A 24145-nucleotide genomic window follows, 5' to 3' on the forward strand; every position below is an offset into this window, starting at 1 on the left:
CTAATGGAAGCACACACAAGGCTTATTGTTACTCTGTACTGGCCGTCGTGGAGCGATAGCAATTACCTAATTTCAGACCCAGAGTGAATTTGACGGGCACTCTAAAACGTGTCCGGTTTGGAGCCACCTCTGATTTGAACTTTTTTGAAGCGAAAAATTGGGCAACTTGGAGGCAATGGGTCAACACAAAGGAGTGGCTCAGTTCGATTGACTCTGGCCCCAGAGCAAACTTCAACATGCCAGTTTCCTTCCACAAACATATTTCGAGTGAAAAATCAACGTTGATGATCGTTTTGGGTCTATACAAATTTGGCTGTCAAAACGTTCCGGTATCGAGCCGTCTCCTCTACATGTATATGTGTACTTACCTTTTCTAAGTTTTCTCCCTGGTGATGCCAGGAATGCGCACGGCGACGTGGATGAGTGTAACAATAGGGCTTGAAAGTGCTACGTCACTCCATAGCAATGGCATAGCAACAATTTGAAAAATTCGAAAACTGGATCCACCTGGATCCAGTTTTTGTATGGATCCAAGCACATTTCAAGCGGTCTCACTCACAGCAAGGTGATGTTGCCAGTGAAACTGACTGATTTGGCTAGTGGGGGCGGGGTGACAACTGGTGGCGAAGTAAAAGTTGCACCTGCATACGACATGAGTGGGTTGCTATGCACCCACATACTGAGGCAATAGCAAAGTCACACCTTAGTGGATCCAAAATAGAAATCTGATGTCAATTTACTACTCCCAGGCCGTTTTTGACGTCATCACTTTCAAGCCCTATTTTTGATGAATCACTTCCCTGTCCGAAACATGCCAAAGCCACGTGGGTCAGAACAGCTGACAGTGCAAGGCTGCAGTGCAAGGCTAGTGTGCAAGACTAGGCCATACTAAAGGCCTATCATAGGCAAAAATAATGATCACCTGACGTGCACAGATCAGCTGAGTCATGACATGCCAGGCGGGACCCTTCTGCCGGCATGCAGGGAGCATAAACCATGAGGCGGCGCGGGTATATAAAAGAAAAGGAGGGGATGGTTTGGGACTTCATCCTTCTAGTACTAGTAGCACTTCTCATTGCCCATTGGAAATCATGCAAGAGCAAGCAACAGCATGACGGAGGAAAGTCACTACAGCCTACAGGATTCACAAAGCATGGGGTGACTGTCAGACACTAAAGTAGACCTACAGTGTACCATTGCAGTAGCAGTACTTCGAAATAGTCGATGACTCTTTGTAGTCATGCACCTACATGTACTTGGGCCCAGCTCAGGGGGGGGGGCATGGATTAGTGATTTACGTTGGCCCTCCTCCTCACACGCACACACAGCCCATCTCCGCCAGAGGAAAGCACACCAGAATTATAATCAACAACGCCTGCCGCATTAAACTTACTCTGCCTGCCTTCAGCGCTGCAAACACACTATAACTCCACGCACGTAACGTGTGACTCACGTGCCACAAAGGGATAACTTGGGCGAAGAACTGCATGATACCGAATTTTCCCAGAAGCTGAACTCAAACACATACAAAACCATCAACAAATGCCGCTGTGAGATGGAGATACATGTACACTTCTCCCATGCATAGAACTTCAGACAGTGACACTCAAAGAAAGATACATGCGTAAGGAAAGAATGATAGCGTCGAAAAGTATTTTAGCGTGGCATAATAATGATAATATGTCGTGAATGAGGTAATGCATAAATTGCATGTGATGAAGTTTTGTTGGAGTAGTGTGTTTCATGGTATGCGAGTGCACGGCGGAAAGATTGTCATCAACACACTATCACAAGAAAGGTGGGGAAACGCTTTATGTGCACCGGGCAGGGCCAGGCACACAGAACAGATTAATAGAACCATTCTCGGGAGTACTACCAGTAGTTGGAGGTGCTTTTTGCACTCGCATGCCTATTTTGGGTGTGCGTTGGGTCAACATTTGATTGCCGTGCATGAGCTCATGGTAAGCAATTTGTGCAGTGAGACCTGGCTGCTACTACTACACACTGCAGAATGGATAGTGCCTTGCAGCTAAGCACTGGGTCCAGCACAATGCAGGCACATAATAGCCTTAACGGCGGCAGGTGTATTAGTCACACAGAACGAGCAGCAGTGAAAGTCAAACCTGCGATGGTATGTTGCAGTCAATACCACAGTCTGCCTCATGACCAGCATAGGCAATTAATGATAATCAAGCCTTGTGTCCAGGATTCGGCAACCATCAATCGCCAGACATTTGGATGGTGGCTAGTTCCGATCAGAATGCTGGAGCTGATGGTGGTACGGCCAGCAGTACTGTGGATGTTATGACATCACTGCTACCACAGGCTGCATGGCAACAGCAATGCACTGACGACTGCTGCCCGCTCAATGCTGCGACCACTGGATGGTCTTCAAGTCAACACCTTCCTGAACCATCTCCCACAGCGGACTGTACAGGAGAAAAGAAACAGAACGCACATATCAGCGCAGCTCTGCTGTCCGAGTTCACAAGGAATACGTGCATCGTACATCGGAACAGCTCGCCCAGCCAGTACAGCACACCGGCTTGACTTCGTTTTGACAACGAATATACGAGTGGAGCTCAAGTGCGGCGCAACGTCACACTGTTCTTCTAGACTATTTAGGGCACCTTTAAGTCCAGTTTTCACCCACTTCCAATCATCGTGGAAGTACACGAAGTACACCATCGTCATCAGGAGCCAAATCAAACACGAGGGAAAGATTTTTTGGTGACAGCTCCAGCACTGAGATTGTAGCGGCTTTGCACCACGTGATGCGAGTTTTCGCCACCGGAGACTCTTATACAAAATACGTACCTTATTTTTCGGAGTATAGTGCGCACCTTTGTATAACGCGCACCCCCAATCTTCATTGGGGGTGCGCACTTCAATCTTCATTGGGGGTGCGCACTTCAATCTTCATTGAAGTACATGCATTTCATATTCGGAGTATAGTGCGCACCTGCGATTTAGGGCCTAAAATAGCACATCTAAAGTGCGCACTATACTCCGGAAAATACGGTACTCTTGTTCGCAACACGGTGCTCCCGAAGCCCTACCTCATTTCCCGCAGCTTGAGTACATTTTTCACAGTCAGATCGACAGTATACTTGACTTCCTCTTCAGTGGTGAAACGACCAATACCAAACCTGACAGAAACAACAAATACCAGACATGAAGAAGGACAACATTACAGGAAACTGGTCAGATAAGAACATTTCCACAATTGTAGCTATTTGCAGTCAGCCTGTTCATGCCAGGTGAAGAGACAGACTAGACAGTAAACAAGCTTCTCGCAAGAAAAGAACGGAACAATTCTGAACTTTTGATGGCGTGGCATGTATGGTCACACAATGCATGCTACGTGTAGAGTCAAACCTCTTCAGGACCAACACGGATAATGCGGATTTTCCTTCAATGGCTGTCCAGGTATCAGATCAAGTCACACAAGTTAGCTTCTGATGAATGTCGCCGTATATTATTGGGCCGTATGTCACAAAACATCGCGAAAACACAAAGTTCTTTTTTTGCGGGGAGGGGGGGGGGGGGCAACTGAGTCGACAAGGTTGAGTTGATTCAGGGAGAACTGTTATCAACTTCCACTACATGTCTATGTGCTTTTGTTGCTGGTAATTGTACGTGTAAATATGCTGTGTTTTTTTTCTTTTTCTTTTTTGGTTCATGCATGAGGGTAATGCCAGTCGATACTCAGTGGAGAACATTGAATCTCGCGGATCAGGAGTTTGGGTCAGTTGCTTTTAAACAAATAAAACTCCGACTGCATACTGCTGTGGGTATGATTTTGTTTGCTGCATTCGTCCAACAAAAGCGACATCTCTCGCATGCCAAAAGTCAAGCCAGCAGAATCTAGATGAAGCAGATGAGCCCACTTTTACCATCAATGAAGTTCCCACAACATACAACAGCATGTCAGAGCACGAGATGTCATATTGTGCACAACTACATCTATTACTTTAACAGGGTTTGCAGCACCCTTGAAAACCCTTGAAAACCCTGAAATTTATCTTCCCCCGGGAACTCCCAGAACCCCCCTCAAATTTTGTATTTTATAAAAACATTTCCCTTGATTCCCCTGAAATTTGTTTTCCAGTGCCGTGACCAGGTAGATCTACGTAGATCTACTACTCAGCGACTGTCCAGGGACAGGTAGGTACGCGTAGATCTACGAGTGCACCGGTCTGGTCACCTGGTAATGTGAGTCGAGGGCCTCAAGGGCTGCTCGCGACACGCGTGTAGGTCTTACGGTACTAGTATTTTGCATTTGAGCATTTGAGTAGATCTTGTAGTACTCGACGTATGCTCGACTGTCGACTGTTGCAGTTTTGGTTACAGTTGCGACAATGGCGGTTCCTAACTGTAGCGAAAATGAAATCCGCCACTGCAACTGCTTTTCCGTTTGTTTGCTTTGCCCTCAAAAGGACAAAGCGTGTTCAGTTTTTTTTCGGAGCGCCGATGAAGTTTGATAGAGTTGTACTTGTTGTTCGCCATGCCGAAGGGCATGTGTGTTTTCAACGATCGCTGGTTGTCTTTGGACCCGTACAATGACTGGCTAGCTCGCGTACCTGAGAATAAGAACTTAGCGAGATGGAAAGTTTGTTGTCCGTCGTTCGACGTGTCAAGCATGGGTGAAGGCAGCTTGAAATCACATGCGAGAGGCGCAGAGCATTCTCGTTCCGTGGAGCTGTGTAGCAATAGAGCGAATCTAGACGCATTCGTTCGCCCTGCTGCTGCATCGACGAGTGCCAGCGATGGAGTTACCGTCCCCAGCTGCCAGCGTTGGCACAACTACAAGCATTGCAGCTTTCTCTAGACGTGCTGAGTCGTCTACTGCCGAAGTTTTGTGCACGCTGAAATCTGTGACAAAAAAATTTCAGCAACAACTCTTCGTCTGGGATCGGCGATCTCTTCAGGAGAATGTTTCCCGATAGCGTAATTGCGCAACAGTTTGGTGTGTCTGAGCGTAAATACGCCTACCTCACGAACATTGGCCTGGCTCCCTTCTTCAAAGATGCCCTGAACACTAGGATTCGCCAAAGGGCATCATTTGTATTGATGTTTGATGAAAGTTTTAACCAGAAAACCAGTAGCAAGCAGCTCCATGTGCATGTCCGGACGTGGGATGACGGTCAAGTTTGTTCGTGCTACTACGACTCCTCATTTCTGGGCCATGCAAGTGCGGAGGTTGTTCTGGAGTCGTTGCTCGACATATCCAGGAAGCTGGAGCTCCGCAAGCTGTCTCAGGTCTCAATGGATGGACCGAACGTTAACTGGAAGACTCTTCGGCTGCTCCAAGAGCACTTGAAGTCAACCGTTGGCCGACAAGCTCTTGACATCGGGAGCTATGGTCTCCACAATGTTCAAGGTGCATTCCAGCCGGGTGCGCTGAAGTCTGGCTGGGAGCCGAACAAGCTGTTGTCTGCTATGTACTACCTCTTCCACGAGAGCCCAGCGAAGAGAGAGGACTATGACTCTATGAGACGGCGACAAAATCGAAGAACTTCCCTCTCAGATTCTGTGCTCACCGCTGGGTGGAGAATGGCCCGGTGGCAGACAGAGAGCGCTGTACCTGTTTAACAACGTCAAGCTGTATGTTGCAGCTGCTGAGGCCAAGACTGTTACGAAGCCCACCGTCACTTCGTATGACACTATCAAGACGTTTTCGGGAGACCCTTTGACGCCGGTCAAGATAGCTATCTTCGCATCTGTTTGCCAGCCGGTTTCGCCATTCCTGACGCTCTACCACGATGACCGGCCTCTGCTACCATTCATGGCGGATGATCTGTTTTCCCTCATCCGGCCGCTCATGCAACACTTCATGAAGCCTGCTGCCCTGGAAGGGATTACGAAAGTTCGCCTGATGGCATTGTAGCCTGATGACTCAGACAACTTTTCCGTGAACCGCCAAGTAGAAGACGACAACATGTCCGAACGGTCTGTTGTTTCCCAGCGGTTGGTCTGTGACCATGTTTCTTCTGTTGGCGGCTTGGGGAGTGTCGACATCTCTCCAGCTTTGATACGGTCTGCTACAGCAGCTCACCAGCAATACCGAGCCCATCTCGAAGAGGAGAAGTGGAAGGCACAAGCCGCGGGTCAGGCCAACAAGCGGAAGGCTTTACTGCAGGAGATCGACGATGTGAAGAAGAAGCAGAAGCAACTCCGTGCAGAAGTTACAGAGCTGTTTTCCTCTGCTGACAAGTTCCCAGAGCGTGCTGAGTCATCCAGCGACTTGGCTTGGATTGTTAAGTCCAACAGCCTGCGCTGTACAGCGAAGTCGAAAGAGGCTGAGCTGGGTGACCTCGCACAGGTATTGCAGGAGAAGCAGAATGCAGTAAAGCTTGCCTGAGTGTGTCTTCTGTCTTCACCATGGCGCTTCCACATTTCATTAAACAAATTATTGGTTTGTTTCGTTTTAACTCGGATGGAGAGCCAAGGATTAAAATTAACCTTAAAGAAAGATTATTTCATAACTTAGAACCTTCCAAGTTGGAAGGCTGTTGGTTTGCGCATTGCAGACGTGATGCAGCTACCGTAATAACGCACATGTAAGCACATGCGCTTATAAGTGAATTTTTGCTACGAATCCAATTTTCAAAAATGAAATGTTTTTCACCTAAGCGCACATGCGCGATCAGAGTTCGTTTTCCAGAGTCTTTGTGTTTGACTAGGTCTTGTAGTGTCAGTTTCATAGTTTCTGTATGCTGTTTACAGGCTTTTATCTGTGATTGTGTCAAAGTGAGAATATTGGTAGTGCTTCGCCTATAAGAGCATGCGCTTATAAGTGAGAGTGCGCTTATATCCGCATACAGGCACATGCTTATATCCGCATACAGGCACATGCGCCCTATATGTGCGTTACTACGGTAAGCATCAGGTCGTTAAATGTCACTATCACAACAGTCAGTTTTGTGCCAATTGTTGCACATTTCGACTCACCATTATCCTGCTTATAATCGTTAGTGTTGGACAAAACGGATAGCTTGTAAACCTATGCCATGGTCCTCTCTTTTTCAATTTTGTTTTGTTTGTTATGATTTCTTGGCTTCTTGCTTCGGTTTCCTTAAATTTAAAATTACGATTTTATAGGTGCAATTTAACGCTGTGCAGTTTATAATTTTACATTTCTCCTCATTTCGTCTTTTAGCGCTTTCGGGTGTTATTATTTCTTTTTCTTATTTTAGCACTGATGTATTATTTCTTTCCGTGAATTACGCGATCTTCTTATGTCCACTACATAACGCAGCATTATTTGTGATGGTGGCTGCACTACAGTCCGTTTCAAAAAGATTTGCAATCCTGGCGATCGCCCGCAGAGTTTGGCGTCTTACCGTATGAGCACTCGAGCGCTGCCTGGAAAAACTCACTGTGAACTCGAAGAAATATTCCGCGCGAAAGCAGGAAAAATGACAACTCACTCCCGTTGATACAGTCATGTACGTCTGGTTTACAACAAACGAGTTCTTCCTCGTATCGATAATGGAGTCAGAGAGGACATGTCGAAACGAAAGTGTTGTAAATGTTGACGAGCGGCATGGGTCCCAATTCGTTTTGTGACCAAAATAGTTTCTTTGAGCTACGATGCAATTTACTCACCGTGTGACGAAAACGACATCGACACGGACTCATTCCCAAGGCCATGACTTGGCAAAGCTATCCGTGTGACTTCGACGACATTTTGAGAAAAGCAGACGCTTGTGAACGCTGATAGAAGACAGCGTTGACTGCTAAATTCAAATAAATTGGCGATCTTGAAATACTAAAATAAATCTAAAAAAGCTACAGCGCGATGACTTCCATTATAATTCACTCACACCATTGCAGTGTTGTGGGTGTGTTCACATGGCGTGAGCCAGTCAAGTGTCAGTCAGTTCGGCAGGAAGCGCGAGCTCCAACAACAAGTCGTTTGGTGCAGCCATCTTCTTTGTCTTGTACCAGCTTGATCACCAAAACAATGAAAAAAAGTTTGACTTGAGGATAGGTTGGGATTTGAACTCACAACTTCATGGTCAGCAGACAGCATTCATAACCACAAGGCCAAAAAGGAAAGGATAAATCGTGGGTTTTGATAAAAAATCGATACTGGCTTCCTGGGCAAATTGTAAACCATGGGAAAAGGCCGGAAACCTGGCCGAAATTCTAACTCCTTAACGGTTGGTCCAATTGTTCCGAAACCTTCACAGAACAATTTGCCGTGTCCTAACAAGCCATTCTATGTACTTTGTTGTCCAAATTTCCCTTATCTTCATACTTTTTAAGACCCAAACCTGATTGTAAATCTTTTTGAAACAGACTATAGTGTTGGTGATCACAGCTTCGATTATTGACATTCTGAACCAGTGAACTTCTGCGTGCGGCTACGGATATATGGTGTCTGGCGACTGTATGACGTCTGTGAACTGAAAACCCTTGATATGACCCGGGAAATCCCCCGAAATGTTGTGTTTATGTTATGCTAAGAACCCTGCTTCAAGTAGTATACACTCGCACTTGGACACGAAACATGCAGCCAAGCTGAGCGCCACTCACCGAATCGACGAGTGTGCAAGATCGTCCTCGGCACCGATGGCCCGCAGCACGTAGGATGGCTCCAACGAGGCTGATGTGCAGGCACTACCCGACGACAGGGCCACGTCCTTCAAGCCCATCAGGAGACTTTCACCCTCCACAAACGCAAACGAATAGTTGACGCAGCCTAACACAAAAAGAGGGCAACACACACGCAACACAAAACACCGCATGAATTAGCACCACCTGCCTATCTAGGAGAGAAAGTGGACAAAGACAAGTACAGAAAAGAGTGAGAAATGATAGCAATGCACATAAGGAAACCCCAACAACTAATTGGGCTCTTTATGGTTTATACGCCCTCTCTCCGGAGTACTAGAGCATCTATTAAATCCCCTCCCCCAGTGCTAAAGTATGATACCAAGAGTCTATACCCCCCCCCCCCCCCCCAAAGTACTACAGCATGATGCAGGAGTCAATACCCCCCCCCCCCCCCCCCCTCTCCAAAGTACTACATTATGATGCAGGAGTCTATACCCCACCCCTGCCCCCAGATTACATGTACTACAGCACGCGTATGCAACATCCATGGACTCGCAGAGGTACTGGACTATAATATCATCATGGCATTGGGGCTGTGTACAGAAATCTGTAGGGTTCAAGCGACAGTGAGGTGTGTATTTTCACCTTCCAAATCTGGGCATGTACTTTGCACCTCAAGCGACTCCTTCACAAAATTAGAGAGAACGTCCACTGTCGATTGCAAAGAGGGGAGTGTACACCAGAGGTTCATGTGGAACTTCCTGCACATTTCATCTGAGCATGAGATCAGTTTTAAAGCAAAATGTGGATGCTCCCCAAGCATATCTTCCATGTATGGGTGGATGTGTAGGTTACATGACTACAAAATAAGGTCTGTAGACTGCCACTAACCAGGATAGGTGCTGGCGGGGTCACCATTGCGGATGATGTGTGTCAGCTGTGATTCCAGGCCGTCGATCAATAGCTGCGACATTTTATCCACGTGCTTTCGGTCGTACTGCAAAGGGCAAGGGAAAACACACACACACACACGCACACACAGCTTCCATTGTAGGCGCCAGACGGTCCATCATTTCACTAAGGCAATGATAGCAATACAGGATGGGAAAGTAAATCAATGCATGTATCATAACCGGGGCAAAGAAGAGAATACTTCGAAGTAGTATTCTCAGTTCACAGAGCCCAAAACACCACAACCCCGTATGCCTAGTGTCAGATGCAGCGCCATAGCTGTTAGGGTAAAGTGATAATCCAGAAGGGCCCCAACCCTCATTTACCACATTCACATATCCCTTGGGCCAGACTCCCAAGCAGGACATGGAAATCGGCACTTCTCAAACATGGACCTTTAGAGAAAGTAAAGTGGACAAAGATAGGAATGGGCTCCATTTTTGTCGAGCTTGATGTGCTAAGCAAAATGGGAAAATGTCCCATGGCCACGTGATACAGTGTTCCCCAAGATATTCACAATTGAGTGCACGAGTATTATGGCCAGTCCCTATTGGGAATCTGGAGGAAGAGATGTAATGGTGGCTTGGGCAGGATGGGACTAGTACAATAGAGGATCACCCACTAAATTGGCCCCATGGGGAAAGCAACGCCATACTGGAGTGCACTGCCCAGGATCCTCAGCATATGCGGCGCCCATCGCTATTTTACCCATAAGGGCAAATTATGACTAGCAGGCATGTCCAATACGGACACACATGTACATTCACATGAAAGTGCACACAGACACAGACACAGACACACGCACGCACACACACACACACATACACACACATACACACACATGCCTACACACAAACACACGCATGCCTACACACACACACACACGCCTACACACACACACTACACTCCTACGCTGGTAATTCCAGAATGAAGTATGCTGGACGAACACACACATCATCATCACTTACAGCCATGTCACGATTAGCAATATCGCAAGCCTCGCCCAGACCAACAACAAGCGGAGCAGGCAGTGTTCCACTGCGCATGCCACGCTCCTGACCTCCACCGCTGATCAATGCCTCGAGACGCACTCTTGGCCGACGGCGTACGTAGAGAGCGCCGATGCCTTTCGGCCCGTAGACCTTGTGCCCACTGATGGACAACATGTCAATCTTGCTGCGATTGACGTCCATCGGCACCTTGCCCACGGCCTGCGCCGCGTCAGTGTGGAAAAAGACCTTGCGCGAGCGGCACAAGTCTCCGATCTGGTCGATCGGCTGCATGACGCCGATCTCGTTGTTCACACTCATGATGGATACCAGCAGTGTGTCATCGGTGATTGCCTCCTCCAAAGCCTGCGCAGACACAGGAACAGGCGTTACAAGTCATCTTCAGAGACAACCCCAGGGAGAAAGGAATATAATACACTGCATTTGCAGATTTGCCATTGTCAGCGCCATCTGGACAAGGGGTTCTGTACATATTTTACTGCAATATCTATACATCATGGTTTTACAGCATGGGTTATTCCGTTCATACAGAGCACTTGTAGATGCACGTATAACCCAACGTGCCAAGTGACACAGTACCGAATATACCAACACCGTTGCTGATGCGGGGCAAAAACTGTACATGCTCCCAGCTAAGTGGGTCCAGCGTACATGCTAAATGGCATGAGCAACACACGCCCACCAACTCAATGCTGCAGGCAGCTAACTGTCTCGGAATATGCTCGTATTTTTACCGATAATTCCTTTGAGCATTGCTCAAAATTACGTCCGATAATTCCCGTAATTCCACCAATAATTCTCACAATAATGCTTTTTTTCTTCCCTTTTTTGCAGATACAGTACCGCTTAACGGGTTTTTTTGCCACTTGTACGAGCAAAAAAATCACGGTTCGCGTGAAACTCGGCTGGAAACTTTTTTTTCTTTCTCTTTTGAAATACCGGGCGATCAACTCATTCAGGATCACAAGCTTTTTGGTACAAATCAGGGTGTTAAAATGGAAAAAATTGAAAAAAGGCGGGCATTGCTCAAATTTTACAGATTATTCCACAAAAATTGCCAATAATTCCCGTTTTAAAAATCACACCGATAATTCCCGAAATTATGCCGGCATATTCCGCGGAGGCCTAATGAAGAGGCCTCATCAGTGTAGCTACGAGCTAAATAGGACTGGACTGCCTGCCAAGGCGAAAAGAGTACGTTCCGCCAACAGTAAACCATACGTGGACAACAGTACAGCCACGCTATATACAGTGCAAACGCAAATACAACTACTTCGAAGTGAGTACCTTTAGATCAATGAGTCCATTTGTCTGCACAGGCAGGTAGGTGATCTTGAAACCTTCCGCCTCAAGAAAGCGGCACGAATCCAGCACACACTTGTGCTCCTGGAGATACACAGTCATTGGAGTACAGACAGACAGAATGTAAGACAGACACGTGCACAGAGGAGATTGGGTTATTGCGGACCCTCCAGACAGCTGTTTCACTCCTTCAGAGCTCATGAGTGGAGATATTATGATGGTGCATGACTGCTTATTTACAGGGTGAACGGATTCTGATGCGATTGTGCACCTCCCACATAGAAACGGGGCTTAGTCTAAGACGATGAAGTGAGAACTATTGCAACACACCAACCAGACACTGCCACAGCCGCTGCAGCAGGCAGCACACAGTGGGGGCCAGGGGCAGGGCAGCTAGTACTACAGTAGTGTATGCACACAGTAGGGACCAGGGCAGCTATTGCTAGTAGAGCACGCACACGTGGAGAAACTACTACTTACTGTCTGGCAAGTGATGACATGTTTCTTCTTCATACCGTAGAAATGAGCTACACCCTGGGGTAAAAAAAACAATAACCAAAATAGAATGTTACATCCCTGTTGCTTTTTACAAGAACATAGCAGCTGTCGAACATGCACTGATGAAGACTACACCCATAGAAGAATTTTTTGAAAGCTACAAGTAGGAAAATGACGCTAGAGTTAAATTCAACAAACCTATGGAGTGTTGCCAATACCACACTATCACAACATTGTTACTTAACAATAAAAGTAAGTAGAGTCGCTGATCGAGTCCATTTCATGAGTTCTCCCGTTGATGTGTGTCTGCTCTTCTACATGTCTTTAGAGAACAGCTGCGTTCAATATGAATCAATAGTTTGGCGTGTAACAGTTACTGTTATTCAATGCAGAACGTAAGTTGGGAAATCATGACCTACACAAGGGCTAAATAGGATACATCACACTGACACACACTGACACACACACACACAGACACACAGACACACAGACACACACACACACACACGGGGGCACACACACACACTTGTACTTGCTCACTACCAAAACTGGTCACGTGGGTCTCCCCAGGAGAGGGGAGAGAGATTCAAAAGGAGTCTTGGACAGATGACTCAGTTGGCTATTGAACCGCCCAACGGCTGACACCTCTCAAATCCCCAAACTCTGGGTGGACTTGGACTGATCCCACTTATTGTCCATCGGCCAAATCGAAAAATCGAAAGTGGTGATGCACTGAGCATCCAAGTAAATGCGACTATAGCCAGCACGTAGAGAGTACTTAGAGGAACACTATTTCGTTTGTTGGATGTGCGTGCTGAATTCAGGCTAAAGCGTTGGTGCAAAGACATCCTTCGTTGCCGAGTTTTTACTGTGCACTGCCCTTGAGAGTGCGCAGAGCGTTGATCTAGACTATTGTGAGCAGATTTTCGAATATTTTTGAAGCTACCAGCACCGACAGCTGACAGCTAGCTGCCAAGTATGTTAGGGTTGGTTCACATAAGCAAAATCGGCACCGCAAGACATCGGCGGTGAGCCAGCTCCCGAACCGTTGGGCATACGGTTCGAGTACCAAATCTACTACAAAGTAGTACAGAATGTGTCCAAATGCTACGACAGGTTTGCCAATTGAAGCTTGAATTCTTTGTTTCTTCAGTAGTTCAAGGTCTTTCGGTGATGGCCACTGGTTGCTACCTTTTACTGGAGATCAGGAAACCACTTCTACACATTTTATTGCAGTCTAGTAAGCAATGGTGTTGAAATTATGCATGCAAACATTGATGAAGTCACAAGAACTTGCCAATGTATCCATCGTTTTTTTTATTTGTTTCAATTGTATTTGTCTCATAAGTTGCACAACAGTCAAGCAGATCATCCGAAAATGACGGGTTGGTATGCTGACTTATTTGCCACCTTGAAGCGATTACAAGAATGGCGAACAAACCTCGTCTCTAGCTTCAATTTAGGAAACTTTAGGACGAGCCTTGGTTTGAAATTTTGACAAAGTCTGGCTTCCGGCAGCCGGCGATCACCGGCGCAAACGGTTCACAAACCACTTTTGGTCAAATCGTACGGGATCGGTGCCGGGGCAAATCGCAAGAGTTGGGCACTGTCCAGCTTTGCCGGCGGTCCCTTGCGATATTTTACCGTATGATTTTGTTACGACTGCACGGGTTCACATAATCCTAATGCGCCGGGAGAGGTTGCAAGAGGCTTGCTCCCGTTGACTCCCGGCGCGTACCGGCGATATGTGAACCAACCCTTACGGACCAATGGTTTTGGTGCTTTTGTATGCGATGCGTGCTATCTTCCTTTGTTTCACTTCACTTCTTGGCCCACCGCCTCAGGAGACGACAGCGTACCTGCACTGGTCTCTCGCTACCCCCCCCCCCCCCCCCCCCTTCTCTCTTTCTCCATCTTTGCGAGTTGTCGTTTGTGTCTTTCTGCTGGGGCGAGTTTGAGACCGTGGTGTCATAGTTTTTTTAGGTTACAGTGGTTGTGGTTGGCGTGATGGTCAGGATTTACGGAGAAGGACGACGACTTACCCAGTTCCCATGTGGCCACAGATGGCGTAGCAATTCTTACCACCAAATCTTCGAGCAGCGGAACCGGCCCGAGTTGAGAATCGTCCCTGAGCCATTGTGGCACGATACACATGAAAGAGGACCTATGCTCGCACGTGACGGGATGAAGACAATCTCAACAGGCTCACGGAAACCCTACAGTTAGTTGTGGCTGGAGACGTGGAGTTATTTAGCCACTGGTGTAACAGCCTTTAGAGAAAGATGGAACAGATTCTCGCCGGTTGTCAAGGGATCGTCATCTATCTGGACGACATCCTAGTTTTTGGCGGCACTCAGCAAGAGCACGATGAGCGCCTAGCAGCAGCCAAGGCAGCACTGAAGGCTTATCATGTCACTGTCCATGATGGCAAGTCTGTGTTCGGTGTGACAGCTTTGGATTTCCTGGGCCATCATGTCTCCGACGCAGGACTGCACCCGGATCAGAAGAAGACAGCTGCACTCAGTAAGATGGCCGACCCACAGAATCAGGCGGAACTGACAGCATTCTAAATGTTGCATCGAGTGCTGTGTGCTCGAACTCAATTTAAAAAATTGTGAAAACGAGAAAAATGATGCTGAGTGATGTTCTGTGGAGGAGACATCGCTGTCTCAGTATGCAAAGCCGGACCCAATATTTCAAGCCTGTGGCCATGCTCGATCATAAGTTCCAGTATGGCTCCAGTGTCTTATCAGCATCGTAGGCGGATAAGCACCTGGACCGTCTCCAAGTAATGCGGCTCGGGCAGCTCGAGGGCTGTACGGGTGCTCGCCGTGCACCCTTGCCAGCAATCTGCAAGTGAAGCTTGGTACCTACCGTGTCCGGGAGATGTTCACCCAGAAGCTGGAATCTTCCTGGGTTGGTGCTGCCGCTACTCCCATGCTAGCCCTACACTGAAAGTGCTGCTGCTGCCAACCACTATCGCTCCTACTCAGCTCCAGTGCACTATAGGCCTACGGCCACCACCAACCCACACAGAGCTGGGTAGGGGTGGTCTCGCATTGCTAGGACCTTAATGTAGGCTCTGGAATGTGTTGTCCAACAAGGCGCGGGCTGCCCGATTTCGCACTGCTGCTATTCCACACCATGAGCATGAACTCTGAGGTCAGACCTTGATCCCTCCCACCACGTTCTCACTGCATATCTGTCTGGATTGTGCAAATACACTGACGGTAAAAAGATGTTGAGCCGGGGAATACGACCCGCCTTGATGGGCCATGTCTCAATACCGTAGAGGAGAGCAGAAGGGACGATAGCACGATACACCAGCCGCTTGGTGTGGACCGAGAGACGTGCGCACAGAAATATGGGAGACCTGAGAATGTCGAACAGCCGGGACACCTGTGCCAAGCGAGCAGTAAGGTCCGCATCCACCATTCACCATGGTTAACACAAACACACACACACACACACACACACGCACACCTACCTTGATGGCAAGATTGTTTGACTCCGTAGCCCCGCTGGTGATGACAATCTCCTTTGAGTCGGCGCCAATCAACTCAGCGATTTGCTGTCTTGCTTTCTCCACGCCCTTCTCGGCCTCCCAGCCAAAGGCATGCGTACGTGAGTGAGGATTTCCGTAGTAGCAAACACTGTACGGAAGCATGGCATCCAGGACACGTGGATCCTGTGACAACAAGAGTGAAGTCACACATCACAAATTCACAAATTCACACACACACACACACACACACACACACACACACACACACACACACACGCACACACATGTAGAGTAAATATAAGGCTGAAACAGCTGTGTTTCAGCAGTGCCCATTGAGACTTCCAAGGAAGCACCAGCCATACTTATGAACCGGTCTTGCCATGATGTCCTGCTTCACCTGGACCGTTACGTACAGTCAACTTCGCTTATAACGACACTCGGCGGGGCATCAGAAAAGTGTCCTTATTCGCGAAGTGTTGTTATACTCGGAAGTCTCATTATGTGTTACAGTTGGATGAGACTTTGCTCTGGGCATGAAGATTCTGTCGTTATTCGCGAATTGTCGTTATATCCGCAGTCGTTATTAGCGAAGTTGACTGTACATCACTTATTGCGTAACATCTACACATGTGTATGTATGCTTACATTACGGAATTATGGAGAGGCTATTTCTTGGTCACATGCCGTGTGACATGGCACATCACAGGGCGTACGGCCAATTACAGGCGGAGTCTTGACACTCATGATGCAATGAATACTCCAGAATACCGACAACAGCATTTTTTCTCTCGATACAATAGCATGCCGATTATCCGCACCACTTGGGGTGGAGGGGTTGTGCAGGGGGTTCGGATAAGGAATATGTTCGGAAAAGACAACATGACTTGTAGATTCGCATCTGAAACATGCATATTCACGTCATTTTTCATCATTCTTTGCAATGCTTCTCATTATCGTTCTGTCTGAGAGTGTATCTCAATAACAATACCGTGAAACATGCCAAATGTGCTGGTGATGTACATGTGAAACGTATGCTACGGTAAACCAAATCACCATACATTATGGACACATGAATATAGATACAAAAATTGTTTTTGCTGCACATGTCGTCCAGCGCCCATGCACTGGCTCGCACACGTCGTCTTCTGCAGATCGAAAGACCTGCTGATGTTCTTTGTCCAGCCTGACCAGGCGATCCACGTCGGCTATCCGGATAATCGATCATCCGGATAGTTGACGTCCGGATAATCGGTGTTCTACAGTACTCGATATTTCGAAAAAATCAGTACTGTGTGGTTGTATCATCCAGCTCCAACCTGGATCTCCTGAGCAGTGTTGAGGACGATAGTGTAGAAATCATGCTGTGAAAAGTGCTGAACTGTGAAGATTGCTTTTTGGTCCAAGATAACACGTCTCATGCTGTGATACAACGGGTAGAATTTTACTTCTTACGGCGATGGCTAAACACATGTTCAACTCTACTGTTTTATCAAGTGCCCACTGGAAAACCATCAGAGACAGTACAGTACTGTTGGTCGCCAAAGAACTGGGGGGGGGGGGGGGGGGGGGGGTCGGCATCATAGCCTAGACTGTTCTTATTCGCATGTACTACCGTCTATGCACAGTTGAGTCACCGCGTATACATTGGCATGCTGTGCTTGGTAAAATTCTAGTCTGTTCGTTCTTCGGCGCCCGACAGTACCATATACTGCATACCGTATTTTCTCTAATAAGAGCCCGGGGTTCTTATTTTTTCAGTGACAGCTCCACCGTGCTACTATTAGAGACTGGGCTATTATTGGAGACTGGGCTCTTATTTTTTCAATTGTCAACTATCAAGCCAACTCCAGTCTATACAGGCATAAACTGACCATATCAAGACTGATTTTTCAACCCTAAACTCAGGAATATTGTCAAAACATATGTTTTACAATATCATTGGCGCCAGGAAGGAAGCAGTAGACCGAAAACCTCCTTACAAATAATGTTCTTGGCATGTTGTACTGCTGTTTTATATGCAGTCAATATACTTGTTGCATACTCCAATTGTGACCCGCGCTACTATTAGAGACTGTGCTCTTATCATTTCAAACCACCCTCACCCCGGGTCATTATTGGAGACTGGGCTATTATTGGAGACCTGGGCTTTTATTAGAGAAAATACGGTAAGCACAAATTTTCGTTCACGAAATCTTTCGTTAGATCGCCCCACCAGCAGGCTTGTTACGTACTAAATTTCGTTTTTGGTCGAGGTCTGTCACCCCGAACGTTCAGAAAAAAAACTTCAGTTCGGTACAAACTTTAGTTATTTTGTGCCCCCTAACGAATATAGCGAAAGTTAATTCCAAACGAAAATTTGTACTTATACAGTAGTGAATAGTGATACAGTTCTGGCGCGGTGGAGAGCAAGGCAGTCTTACCAGGGGTGTGGTAGCCTGGAAGTCCATGTACAGCGGCCGGTGCTCAGCGTCATCTCCAGGCGTGCTGCGTTCTACAAGACACAAACACAAGAAAATAAACAATTCAAATTGTTTAATTGAATAAATGTAGAAAGGAAAAGGACATAAGGATACGAGTTAAAGGGGAAGTTAAGGCAAAAATTAAAATTTCACCAGTTGTAGTCTTCGGGGTGCTGAGTCGAATGGTCTTGGTCCGAGAAAGCTGAGACGCTCCCTTCCTACTTGAATCCCAATCGAACTCGCGCACTTCCACCGAAACTGGGTGACTGCGCCCTACTAGATGGGGATTTGTATGCAAAATGTCACTAAAAGCGCCATTTCGTTCTTATTAAAGCACGGATGACCGCGATTGGCCCATATGTTGTAGTCTTTTGGACGCTGAGTCGACTGGTTTTGGTCCGAAAAGGCTGCGATGCAGCGTTCCTCCTTTATTCCCAATCGAACATGGTTGTGGTCACGTGCTCCTGGGTGCCCAAATCACCTGGTCACCACGCCAGCAGGCGACAACTTTCACACCAAGGTTCAACTCGAGTTCAACTCGAGTGACAGGACTGCACCCAAAAAAGGTCAAACAGGCTAGTAAGTTGTACCCTGCAGGCACGGTGACCAGGTGACTGGTGTACGCAGGAGCACGTGACCGCTTGTTCAACCATGTTCGATTGGGAATAAAGGAGGAACGCTGCATCGCAGCCTTTTCGGACCAAAACCAGTCGACTCAGCGTCAAAAAGACTACAACATATGGGCCAATCGCGGTCATCCGTGCTTTTATAAGAACGAAATGGCGTTTTTAGTGACATTTTGCATACAAATCCCCATCTAGTAGGGCGCAGTCACCCAGTTTCGGTGGAAGTGCGCGAGTTCGATTGGGATTCAAGTAGGAAGGGAGCGTCTCAGCTTTCTCGGACCAAGACCATTCGACTCAGCACCCCGAAGACTACAACTGGTGAAATTTTAATTTTCGCCTTAACTTCCCCTTTAAGAGTAACTCTCCATCACTGTAACTGGATACTATATACAGTCAGAAAGTGCAATAACTAGGCACAAAACTGACAAGAGTACTGAGACATTCGACGTCCTGACACCTAGCTTCAACACATCTCCGTAGCGCTAACCGACAGCCTTCCAACTTGGAAGGTTCAAGGTTTTGGAAAGACCAAAGAGGGGAAGGCAAGCGCAACGAAAACAAGCAAAAGCTACAGTCCCAACGGAACAAAGAATGTCGATTTTTACTGGACGATGACGAGACCAGTACGATATTTGACAAAGCGGTCTAACTACAATTCGAAGCAGCAAAGCAGCACACCACCCAACTTGGGTGGGTCATAAATATCAAAGATAAGTAAAGAAAGGGGAAGCTTTGCGAAAACGAATTGTACAAGCCGAAAGCCAAACTCCTACAGTACTCCTCATGCATGACATTGTGCAGTAACAATCGACATTCTTTGTTCCGTTGGGACTGTAGCTTTTGCTCGTTTTCGTTGCGCTTGCCTTCCCCTCTTTGGTCTTTCCATAACCTTGAACCTTCCAAGTTGGAAGGCTGTCGGTTAGCGCTACAGAGATGTGTTGAAGCTAGGTGTCAGGACGTCGAATGTCTCAGTACTCTTGTCAGTGTTGTGCCTAGTTATTGCACTTTCTGACTGTATATAGTATCCAGTTACAGTGATGGAGAGTTACTCTTAACTCGTATCCTTATGTCCTTTTCCTTTCTACATTTATTTATGGCTCAACATCCGAGTTTTAATTGAATTAAAGATATCTTTTCCCGTTTTCAACTCCTTCAACCCTATGAATAATTGAACAAGTGCCACTTATATAAAACTTCACTCCTCCAACTCCAGTAACGATCTCTTTACTGCAAATCAATTTACATTCCACCAAATTATCGGGCCTGGACACACATAAAAAAAGATCCAGTGCATATGTGCATAGGAACTATGACATGTATGAAGACAGCATCAACATGCTGAGGAAGTTAACATCTTGGTGTGAATATGTGAGGCGAAGAAACGGAAGGAAGTAATTACAGGTGACGTATATGTCAGCAGTAAGGTGTGTGTGTGTCGCGGGGGGCTTCAGTAGAACCTCATTCGACAGATGCGAAGACAAAGTGCTCAATTGATAGATGAAGTAGATGAAGTCTTACATTGTCTACTCACAGGTACAAACACTCATGACGACGGAGTTACATGTACATGTACTGCACATGTAGAGAATGATTAGAAATGTACTACATGTAGTATCACTTAGGCGCGTTAACGAGTCTCGCGCAAAATCACACGGTTCTAAGAATCCGGATGAGAAACTGAGAAAAGAAAATTTCCTTGTGCACATGGCTGATATGGAGGAAAAGCCAGTATGTAAAGCAACGCACACGGCATGCACACGGCATGCACACAGTGAACATACAAGCATCAAGTACTTGTACATCAATAACTTTGTTGGCGTCGTTGCAGTACATGTATTCTCTCTTGAAGCGCAAAGGCCAACTCGTATTCTACTTGTCGGTGACTACAACTGTAGCTTGAACGAAGGCTCGTTGCGAAAACCAAATTGAAGTCCTGTACAAGTTATCACACCCGCCCAACTCCCACTCCCTTACTACTATGTGGCTGGCTCCAGATGCAGATATTCCATCAGGCACATTGTGTACCTGCCAAACGCTCACTATCCACCACCCATGCCGGCTGTTGCTGCATCTGTGCCAAGCAAAGCTTCCCGAAGGTTGTTTCCAACTGCTATACCTATGGATCACACCAGTAAATGTATGAACTCAGAGATGGGAGTTTCAAGCAATGCAGTGAGTCTCCAATAGCAAGTAACCCGCCGTCCTACATGGACCCAAGGAACTCGTCTATGACTTCATACATGTCAAGTATACGAAGTCCTGTTCAACTTTAGAATTTGGAAGCTTGAGGGATTGAAAAGGGAAATGTTTAGTACTGTACAGGTGCATTGATTTTATACTAGTACTGTAGGTGAGGTGATCAAATGGAAACGGAATATATTTGTTGTACCTTTTGGCGACGATGGTGGCCACTTCGTGGCTGAATTGGCTCGGCTAATCGGTCTGTTCTATCTATTCTGTATTCTGTTCTGCAGGTGCACGCGTGTGTTCACCTCATCGGCCTCGCTCGTTCCTCATTTCTTTTGTTCATTTGGCTTATGCAAAGACTAGCCAAGCTTGCTTGGTGATGTCAACGCAAACAAGCGTATAATAATACTAATAATCGGTCTGTTTAGCGACGGATCTGAAGCCAGACCATTTGCGTGGTCAGCTGTTGTCGTTGCAGGCCATTCGCTTCTGCAGCGCCCATTTAGAACATCTTCTGCCATTGACAACAACGAGTTCCTTCGCCAGCGCCTAACCTTTTGGAAATCAGGCAAATCGACGGCTTTGCTCGGTGAACCACGGTGTATCCAAGCCCATTTCCCCTCAGTCACACACAAGCGTACTCAATCTCGGGCGGAGGTGGACGGAGTTGAGTTTGCTAAGATGGTGTGTGGCGAAAGAATTGGTACAGCCACCCATAATCTAGAAGACAATGATGGTGGGTGCGTTCTTCCTTTGGACCAGGAGATCAACGGGAGGTCGGTTCTCGATGTACTGAGGGAGAAGAACCAGGATCCTGTCGACCGTGATGAGAGTATTCTGTTGGATGACGAGCTGCTAGTTCGTACAGACGGTGTGCGATATTTTGGAGGAGCCGTCGGTACTCAAGAATTATGTGACAATATTGTTCATGAGCGTGTGGTGAATTGGGCTGGCCTCATTCAACGCCTGTCCACAGTTGCCATGACGCAGCCCCCAGGCTGCTTATCACCTGTTCGTTTCATCCCTTCAGTCAAGGTGGACCTTCCTCCAGCGAGTCATTGCGGCCGACCCTCAATTGCTTGGGCCCCTGGAGGCTGTTATTGTCCAGAGTCTTCTCCCCGCTTTGACGGGTCACACGTTGCCTGTTGAGGGTTATCTTAGGAAATTGTTGTCCCTGCCCGTGAAGTTGGGTGGTTTGGCAGTCGGCATTTCTGGTCAGTGAGCGGAGGCAGAGCATCAGCTGTGCCGTGTGTAGACTGAGCCGATGGTCCAGTCTGTGCTATCTCGCGTCCCTGGTCCTACCTCTGCAGTCATCGCATCCTGTAGGACTCTTACTTCTGTGGCACGCATGGAGCGTCGTGCCCAGCAGCAATCAGTTCTGGCCAGTACCAAGCCCTCTCTGCCAGACCAGTAGCGGCTTCTGGTCGAGGTTGCCGGCGATGGTGGCGTATCTACCTGGCTGGGTACACTGCACACGGTTTTAACCCCAAGCAGTATATTCAACAAGAATGACTTTCGTGATGCTTTGTGCCTGCGCTATGGTTTGGCTCTGGATAGTGTACCTTCATTGTGCGTCTGTGGCCGTGATATGACAACCCATCATGCAGTTACGTGCCCCAGCGGAGGTTAACCTACTCAGCGCCATACTCAGTTGCGGGATTTCTTTGCTGACACGCTGGCGAAAGTGGTGTGCTACGAGGAGGTTGAGCCCCCACTAACTCCATTGCAGATCGAGGCCGAGTCAGGCAACACAACCGATGGCGCTCGTGTGGATGTCTGAGCTTGTGGCTTTTGGCCGTGGCAGCAAAAAGCCTTTTTTTGATGTTCGAGTGACTCACCCAAGACCATCTTTGTTGTCGCGATCACAAGTAAAGAGCCAGTTGGCTGACCTTGAGCGTCAGAATAAGCGCCAGTACGCCAAAAGGATAAATAATGTTGATCGTGCATGCTGGTGGTGAGGCTCATAGCTCCGTCATGGAGTGCCGGGCCCGTGCTCATCTTTTGGCCTGACTGTGATCATCAATGTTCTTTTCACGTGGACTGACTTTATTTATTACTTCACTATTCAAACAAGATCCATTCTTGTTGTTCTTAATTTATTGTTTGTTGAATGTTTCCCTTTGATTTGCTGTGGACACGTGCTGACTATGTTTTATCCATGTTTCAGTGGGGTTTCTTTGATCGCTTTTTAGTGGTTTATATATTTCATACTTTTCAGTGTGTGAGACTTCACTCACTCCTTTTTCTCTTTTTTCCTTCTTTTTCTTTGTAGGGAATTGGGCGTTTCTTCCATACATATCTTCATGTGTTGTTGCTTTATGCTTTCTTTTTGATGGTTGCTATTGCTAATTTGGATTGGAACAAAAACGATTCGCCCATAGCAGACATAACATCAGACTTCTGTCCTCCCAGGGCTAGTTTAGCCACCTGATTGTTGTACCACTGGGGCTGAATGGTAAATCAGGTGCTTTACTACACGTCGCTGACGGATGTCATTTACTAAAAGCACTGCATTTATACAGAATAAAACATTCTGGGCTACAAGCCTTACCAAGCAGTGGCTGCTGCGCAAAGCGCTGGGGTGATGTCCAGAGCTTCCGACTTTGGCAGCATTGCTGCATGGGACGAAGGCTACGCCACATGATAATATCCAACTAAATTCACTTCAACAGCTTCTGGTTCAGGGAAGAATAGGACTTTATTATAGGTGAATGCTCCTCAACAATAATCAGAATTGTTTTCTCAGCGGAAAGTTTTGATTGACCAACGTTGCAACGCGACTGTACTACACACCAGGGAGTAGTAAAATAATGTATTTTACTACTCCCTGCTACACACTGACTACCTGACACAGTACAAAGTCGACTCGAACTGATCATGATTATTGATTGTGCATGTACGTAGATCTACGTAGATCTACGTACATGTATGAGCGATGACACATTTTCAGCAACGACGTGATTTTTCGTGAAATCGAAAAGCAAGTGACGTAATCATACACCACCTCCATGAATGGAACCATGTCTATGATCCAGCTCCTTG

General features: G+C 47.0%; 1 protein-coding gene across 1 annotated transcript; it reads right to left on the reverse strand.

Annotated features, from left to right (window-relative positions):
* Positions 1-1344: 1344 nt before the first annotated feature.
* On the reverse strand, positions 1345-23891 carry LOC135817267 (cysteine desulfurase, mitochondrial-like). The gene is made up of 10 exons (XM_065330414.1): positions 23655-23891; positions 18252-18322; positions 15814-16014; positions 12309-12362; positions 11814-11912; positions 10485-10871; positions 9457-9562; positions 8545-8710; positions 3060-3149; positions 1345-2429 (listed from the first exon to the last, which is right to left on the reverse strand). The coding sequence occupies exons 1-10, from the start codon at positions 23743-23745 to the stop codon at positions 2366-2368; spliced, it is 1329 nt and encodes a 442-aa protein (XP_065186486.1). The 5' UTR covers positions 23746-23891; the 3' UTR covers positions 1345-2365.
* Positions 23892-24145: the final 254 nt, after the last annotated feature.

Source organism: Sycon ciliatum, chromosome 5 (assembly GCF_964019385.1).
Source record: "Sycon ciliatum chromosome 5, ocSycCili1.1, whole genome shotgun sequence".
In the NCBI taxonomy this organism is placed as follows: domain Eukaryota; kingdom Metazoa; phylum Porifera; class Calcarea; order Leucosolenida; family Sycettidae; genus Sycon; species Sycon ciliatum.